This window comes from Orycteropus afer, unplaced genomic scaffold (genome assembly GCF_000298275.1).
Source record: "Orycteropus afer afer isolate SDZICR_OR568_19922 unplaced genomic scaffold, OryAfe1.0 scaffold00240, whole genome shotgun sequence".
NCBI classification, from domain to species: domain Eukaryota; kingdom Metazoa; phylum Chordata; class Mammalia; order Tubulidentata; family Orycteropodidae; genus Orycteropus; species Orycteropus afer.
Window position 1 is genome coordinate 3,860,851 of NW_006921827.1, and position 8,480 is coordinate 3,869,330.

Sequence of the window (8,480 nt, forward strand, 5' to 3'; positions counted from 1 at the left end):
AATTAAAAAAAGCACTCAAAGTAATCAAGTTTTTTTTAAAAAAAGTCAGAATAGCAAAAAAAGTACAAAGACCCAAACTAGACTATATAAAACAAGAACTGGAAGATATAAAGATGATCAAGTATGAGTCTTTGTTCTTTTCTACTACTCTGTCATGTGTTTTACTTAATTATTTTGAGTACATGAGAATCACCTGAAAAACCCAATAACCCACTGCCATCTAGCTGATTCTAACTAACTGGGACCCTGTAGAACAGAGTAGAACTGCCCTACAGGGTTTCCAAGGCTGTAAATCTTTACAGAATAGACTGCCTCATCTTTCTTTCACAGAATGGATTGTGGGTTTGAACCACCAACCTTCAGTTGTGGCCGAATGCTTTAAGCACAGCCACACCAGAACTTCTCAGAATCACCTGAAGATTATGTTAGAACAGACTGCTGGCCCCACCTCAGAGTTTGTGATTCAGTACACCTGGGGTGTGGCCCAAGAATTTTCATTTTTAACAAGCTCTCAGGTGATGTTGATGTTACTGATCTAGGGACCCCATTCTGAGAACCACTTTCCTAGAAAAAAGAAGACAAATATATAGCAGGTACCGGATACTTAGAAATCTTAGTACATGGCTCCAGCCAGCCACTAGCAATATTATCAAAGTTGGCAAATAAGATGCAACCTAGTTACCAGCTTTGCCCTAGACTTTTAGTTTGTCTTCCAAAAAAAACAATTCTGAAAATTCGTTTTAGAAATCAGTATTTAAGAGTAGAATTAGCTGAGAAATGTCAGAGTAATCCAAAAACATAATAAAAATTTAAGTTTTCAATGTCAGGTACTTAAATACAGTCTTCCAATTTGTGCTTCTGTGTGGATTTAAAAGAAGCAGTAACACAGTATTTTCAAAATACTTGGTAAATACTCATGGTTCCAAAGTTTGATTAGTGTCTTTCCAGAAAATTTACAAACCTGCTGATGGCTTAACACTTATTATCTCAACTCCTTCTGGTAAATGCAACTCTTGGCTATAAACCATTTCTGAAGAAAGGGTCAACTTGCTAGTACTTTGGAGATTTGCTCTGCAAGCCTGATATTTCTGTGAAAAAGGAGATAGAATCTTCTCTGGAGAATCAGAATAATGTTCTTTTGGCTGCCAAACTGCTTCAGAAATTTTTGTATCTATTTTTTCATCTATAAAACATAAAAGAAAAAAAAAGTAACTGGAAGAAAAACTATAAATATCACAACTGCAGAGAAGAAAAACATTTTATAATTCACGACTACCTTTTAAAAGATAGGAAGTAAATATATTAATATTCTTTACAGCAAGAAAATCAACGCCCATTTGTTTTACGAATTAAAAGAACAAACTACAATTATTACCACTCAACAAGAATGGCTTTAAGAAATAAACTGTTTAAACATGTATAGTTTATTACTTTAGGTTTACTTATAGTTACAAAAAAAGACTCACCCAATGAGACAGGAATAGACTTTAAATGCAAATTCCACATGTGTAACAATGACCGGTTGTCTTGAGTGCACTCTATTACAATTAGGTAGAATTTTTCAGAAAATCTATTAGGTGAGCTACCTGTTGGTATGAATGACATTTTCCACTATTAACATGGATAAATAAGACAACTTACTAAAAAGACCAAGTTAAAATAATTGCATTAAAAAAAGAGTTAAAACTTTTACCTATAGCTCCAAATTACAAACTGGAGAATACAAAGTGAATCTGTATTAACTTAAAAATCTAACAAATACATGAGTGCTATGCTTAAATTTCTTTTTTAAAAAGTGACATATGACTTTATACTTCACATTCCTTACACTTTAATTACACAGTCATCACTATCAAACTGTTCATATATATTAGATCATATTAAATGGGAAATTCTGAGCAGGATAGGAACTATGTGATATATACTTTATGTCAACCACCACGATTAAAATTATTCTGCCAAATACTTATTGAAGTAAATTAAGTATCATAATGGAATTACCTAGTAAGGATTTTTATTCAATGACCTATCTATCTATCTATCTATCTATATATATATAAACATATTATCCAAGAGAATTCTGCTCAGCTTAAACTGCAAAATTTAAATAGCACACAAGTTCCTCAAAATAAATAAACAAATACATGCATGTATCTAAAATTTATGGTTCATATTGCTTTTAAAAAAAACACAACTTAGGGGAGGGAACACTGTTAGATAGATAGAGATAAATATTGATTTGGGTGAAGAGAAGGGCAATGTACCAAATGTGAGTGATCATTATAGTGGCACTGAGGAAGAGAAAGACATAGAGAGGTACATGGGAGGTACAGACAACAAAGATGAACCCTTTTGCACATATAGTACAGTGTTGTCAGTGAAGGCAAACATGGGTATATTGGTAGACAGATGGGTGGACAGGCTGAACTAGTAGGTATCTCTATGAAGCGGGGAGTGTACCCAAGAACACGTATAGGGCTGGCAGACAATGGTCCTATAAGTTTATGTGTATGATCAGAATTCCCAGGTGTATAGTAGAGCTGACAAGGGGCAAGGTTGTAGTCACTGCTTGGTCACAGCCAGCTACCAAGAGGGACCTAGTAGTTGAACCTGTGGGCTGGGGCCATAGTCACAGGGGACATCAAGCTCAATTGGCATAACATAGTACACAAAACATTGTTCCACCTCCTACTTTGGCGAGTAGAGACTGGGGTCTTAAAAGCTTGCAAGCTGCCATCTAGATGCAACAACGGGTCTCTCCTCGTCCAGAGCAAAAGAGAATGAAGAAAACCAAAAATTCATGGAAGCAATTAGTCCTAGTGACTGGTACACCATCCACTCTGCAGCCTATAGGACTACGAGACCAGAAGAACTAGATGGTGCCCAGCTACCAATGTCAACCACTTGGAAGGGGATCTATGAAGGAGATCCTGGACAGAGAGGGAGAACAATGTGGAACAAAACTCAAAATCATTTGGAGGAAAAAAAAAAAATGGTGGGGACCAGGTTTGCTGGTCCGATAGCCTGGTGGAACCACTGAGACTATGGCCCCTAGCTGCCCTTCAGGTCTGGAATTGAACCCACACCTGTGGCTTCCAGCCAAACAATAGACAGGCATATGAGTTGAACATTTACCTGAGATAGAGACACTCCTTGGAGAGAACAATCATGCGAGAAAGAAGGGCTGCTTATGCATAGGGAGATAGCTCAATGGGCAGGAGTGCATGGAGGGATGGACACAGGGAAGAGGTAACTATAGGGAGGAAATGGGAGGGGAGCTGTTGCATTGTGGTAAATTGTGATCAATGTCATGAGGCAAAGTGTATGTGAACTGCTGTATGGAAAGTGAATTTGCTCTGTAAGTTTTCACCCAAATCACAATTTAAAAAAAAAAAAAAACACAACCTGAAGGTTGGTGGTTCAAACCCACAAGCCACTCCATGAAAGAAAGATGAGGCAGTCTACTTCTATAAAGATTTATAGCCTTGGAAACCCTGTGGGGCCATTCTACTCTGTTCTACAGGGTCCCAGTGAGTTAGAATCAACTAGATGGCAGTGGGTTATTGGATTTTTCAGGTACTCAAAGTAATTAAGTAAAACATATGACAGAGAGTAGTAGAAAAGAGCATTTTAATCGACATTTTATCATCAGCCATGCTTAATTATGGCACTTAACAACAACAACAACAAGCTTAATTATATGCAAAATTATAGAAACAAAACTTGCATTATAAAAATTACATAAATCATAGAATATGTAAAAAAAAATCAGAGAACAATTATTAGGGCTCAATGGTTTTATCCTTTTACATGTGCGCAGGAAAATGATGTTTCAAAGGAACACCAGGAAAGGAAGATAACCATACATATCTTAAATCATTCTGTATATGACAAAATGAAAAGGTAATTGTAGTAATGTGTTCTGGGCTTCTCAGGTATTTAGATTGCAAAATTTAAAGAGGAAGGAAAGGATCAGGGGTTATAACAGAAGAAAAAAGAGCAACCAAAATCAATCCTTTTTATTTATTTATTATTTAATAATATCACTAATAGGAAAGAATGCCTCTATAATTAAAATATCTTTGAAACATTTATTTTCTTGACCCTAAAGCTAAAGAAGATAAAATATAACTTCTTTGTTATTATTTGAGAAACTCTAATAATGAAGATAAGGGTTTTTGAGTAAAAGTTAGTAAAAATTCCATGAATACTTTAGAGAAAAACAAACAAACATAAGTTCTAAGGATAATAAAGTAAGTTAGAAATTGAAAAATACTGGAAGAGAAAATGCTAAGGCAAATAAAAATGTTAGCAAGACTAAATCTTAATTATAGAAAAGTAATTTGTTTTAAAAAAGGTCTTAATTTAAACAAACTTGAATAATTAACAATATTAACATTTTTATCAATAGTATGATCTAAAAAGGAAACATAAAGAATACTGTTTATATAAATAATTCTTTGTTATAGCACCTTTATTCCTCATCTTTAGTATCTTTCCCTCATTACATTCAGAGGTTATGAGAGCATATAGATAAAGTGTATTTGTACAGTTTGTAAATTCTCAGGGAAAACAATAAAGACTAAGTGAAAGAAACACTAAGATAGTAGTAGGCTTTTACCATAAAAGCACAGATCTCTAGGGAGGACTTCTCAAAGGAAAAGAAAATGGGTAATGTGGAAGAAACAACACATCAGAGAAATAAGACAAAAATATGAACAAAAAGACAATGTAGACATTAGTATTATTTGAGGCTTGATAACTGATTTTTTACGCACCAGGTACATACTATATGGTTGCTTTATAAGTTTCTGGAAAGCCATTTTTGAGTTTGGTCTGATTTTGTAATTGAAAGTGATGACCAAGAGATTTCAGCTTTATTTTCTTCAGCTATCCTTTTTTGAAAACTAAGTTTACGCTGAGTGGAGGAGTTCAATAAAAATTTCACTATTTTATGAAAGTATAAACTAAAGCACTTGGTCTTAACTTTAAAGACTTTGTACCTTAAGAGTTTTAAGCTACTTGAAACTATAGGTTTCTAAAAGGTCAGATCTGTGTATCAACCAAACTGATTTATACAGTACCTCATCCATGCAAAAAGCATTCAATACATTAATGATAAAACATTTCTATTATGTTTTTTAAAAAAGATACCTGACAATCTCTCTCAACTTTTTCACATTTATTTTCTGGTTAAGAGAAAAAGATACTGATATTCGTGGTAAATAATACCATAAACGTACACAGAAAAATTTAACTTCAAATAGACTTCAAATAATATAAAATATTAATTCATCTTAATATACTCTACAGTCTCTCTCATTAAATTAAAAATGCTTCTTTACCTGCATCAGATAAAATTCTGTCCTTTCCCAAACTTTTCTTCTCAAGGTTATTCAAAATGAAATCTTCTTGAAAAACATGAAGCAGTTGTGTTTTTCTGCCATGCTGAATGCAAATAAATACCAATATATAAGTTGATATACATTTCATTTACCTAATGCTATGAAGTCTCTAGCTATCATACTTGGCTGCTAACCAAAATGTAGGCAATTAGAGTCCACCCCTAAGGCCATCCGAAGATAGGCCTGGAGATCTACTTCTGAAAAACCAGTCATTGAAAATCCCATGGAACACAGTTCTACTCTGACACACATGGGGCTGCCATGAAAGTTGGAATCAATTCAAAAGCAAGTAGTGAAAAAAAGAAGTCAGAAAATAATACTTACAAGTTTGGTAATGGGATCTAATGCAATAATGCATCCGGGCCTGGCTGTCGATTGTTGACTTATGATGTTAAATACTTCACCAACGTATTTCTGTTTTTTTTTTTTTTTTTTAAAAAAAAAAAAGATATCTCCTTTACTAAATAAATTTTTAAAAATGACAAATAACAAGATATTTCAATCATAATGGAGAATAATTAAGTTCACATGAACCTAAATAAGTTCAAATCCCTTTCAACTATAAATACTGTAGAACTTTACCTTATTAAAAACTATTGTTGTTGTTGTCTGCTGTTGAGTTACCAAAAATTTAAAAATTAAAATAACTGAACTAAAATTCCTAGGAATAACAGAAATAAATCAGAAAGAATGCTCAGTGCAGAAAAAAAAGAATATCAAAGCTCGGTAATTAGAGAAAAGTTATTTTATATCTGTAGAAGTGAAGGACTGACTTTAACCTCATGAAAGAGTCTAACAATCAGCGCTGTTAAAGATTAATTTAAAAGTTGAAGGAGATGGTCCAAGATGGCAACACAGTCAGATCTCTCATAACCTCCATCTTAGAACAAAGACCAGAAAAAAAGAAGTGAATCAGATATAGATGACAACTTTGGAACCCTGAACAAGACTGCTCAGCCAGACTGAAGACTCAAATTGAGTGGCAAATGAGGAGACTATACAAAAACAGCACATATGGAGAACTACTGATCACCAGCGCCCTGCCAGACAAACTTTCACAGTGTGGCCATACTGATACAAAGTAATCAGTGTTCCCAACGGAAGTCACCATCAACTGGTACACACAAGCAGGAATGACTCTGCACCCATGTCCAGAGCCAGGCAGGGGTGCACCCCACCATGTGAAAATTAAGTGCATTAACTTCACACATTGTGTTCTCCCCAATCCTTTAAGCTGGAGGCCCTAGGACCTGTGGTACTCTCCATCCTCCCATATCTATCCTCCATGTGTGCTATTGCAACCCAGAGGCACCCATACTGTGACATCCCCTAGAGCCAGAGATTAATGGACCAGTGCTCACACCTTAGCTCAACCACTTGCACTGGGCACCTGCAGATCAGCAGTGCCAACCTCTTTGTACAGCCACACAGGCCAGGGGCCCATAGAATGGCATTGAACCCTCTTCTGCCCACTCAAACATGCTGGAGTCCCACAGTCCAGTGGAACCTGCTTCTCTGCCCAGCCACATGTGCCAGGGGCCTGTGAATGGGTAGATTTCCCTCTTATGCCTGAACATTTGCACTGGGAGCTCATGGTCTGGTGGCACTCCCTCTTCGGTCTACCCACTCATGCTGGGGGTCCATGTACCAGCTGAAAAAGTTCCTAAGCCAAGCCATCTGAGCCAGAACTCAAGGACTGCAGGTGTCCACTTTTCTGCCTAGTCATTAGCACTGGGGGGTCCAGGAACTGGTCATACTTCCTCTTCTGCCCATCCAACTGCCAGGGACCTAAGCACAAGTGTTCCCCACCCCTATGCTTAGCCATCCGCACTGAGGGCCCATTCATCAATGGCACCTGCCACTCTGTTCAGGGACTGGTATTGGAAGCCTGTGAACTGAAGGCACCCATTCCTACGCCTAGCTACCCACATTGGGAGCCCAAAGACTAGTGGTGCCTCCTACTCTCACCAGCCATCTGTTCTGGGGACCTAAAGACAGGCAGCAACCCTCTCCCACAGTACACTCTGACTGACAGGGACACACCCTCCTAGCAGGCACTTGTGGACTGGTGACATCCCAAATGCTTCACCCTCTGCACTGCCTGCCCTTAACCAGAAGTTTGTGCCCACTCTGACCATCCATGTGCAGCCCTGCCAATTGGAGATCATAGGTCAGATTTTCCATACCACTCAGTGATTGATGTCCCTGCCACCCTCACCATGACCACCCAGCAAGCAGCAGTACACACATACAACATGCAACCCAGGGCCTAGTGAGACCACTCCCTGTACCCATTTCCAGATGACTGGTCAGACAGAAACATCACTGCACCAGCAACTCCTAGTACATCCTCAGCCACCCCACAGAACCTGCTAACAGAAACCTGCCCTGATACTGAAGGTCCAACCCACTCGAAGACAGGTGGTAAGACCTCCAGTGTGGTCAGACTAGTGACCAGAGTATCATGCATGCCCCAACTACCCAGATATTTCAACACAAAACAAAACAAAACAAAACAAAAATCAGGGCTTGGAAAAAATTGTAAATAAATAAACAAACACCTTAATGACTTGGAGATAACAAACAATATAAAATCATATAAAGAAGCAGGGTATGATGTCTCTAGCAACTGACCAAAATAAAAAAACCAGAAACCCTACTGGAGGAAGAAACAGTAATGGAACTACCTGATAAGGAAGTCAGAAGAGTGATATAGAGATTTCTCTAAGAGATCAAGGAAAACACAGGCAATTCCAAGAAAAACACAGACAAAGCTATAGAATAATTCAGAAAAACAACTCAAGAACCAAATGACTAAATACATAAATGATTAGAAAGTATATAAAAACAGCAAGTATAAATCCAAAAGATTAGCAATAAAATTTCAGAAATAGATAACTAAATAGGAGGACTTAGGCACAGAGCTGAATCAATACAGACTGGATCAGCTAATTAGAGGAAAAATCTCTTGACACAAATTTGTTTGAGGAAAAACTAGAAAAAAGAATGAAGGAAAATGAAGAAAGCTTAAGAACTGTGTAGGATACCATTAGGAGGAAAAGATTATGCATAATC

General features: G+C 37.0%; 1 protein-coding gene across 1 annotated transcript in view; it reads right to left on the minus strand.

Annotated features, from left to right (window-relative positions):
• The window catches only part of DMXL1 (Dmx like 1), a 302,187-nt gene that overhangs the window by 123,206 nt on the left and 170,501 nt on the right, over positions 1–8,480 (minus strand). Inside the window, exons 14-17 of the mRNA XM_007949162.2 lie at positions 5,730–5,819; positions 5,346–5,448; positions 1,467–1,586; positions 962–1,183 (exon numbers count right to left, since the gene is read on the minus strand). Coding sequence (XP_007947353.1) covers positions 962–1,183; positions 1,467–1,586; positions 5,346–5,448; positions 5,730–5,819 — 535 coding nt within the window. The remainder of the gene's footprint in view (positions 1–961; positions 1,184–1,466; positions 1,587–5,345; positions 5,449–5,729; positions 5,820–8,480) is intronic.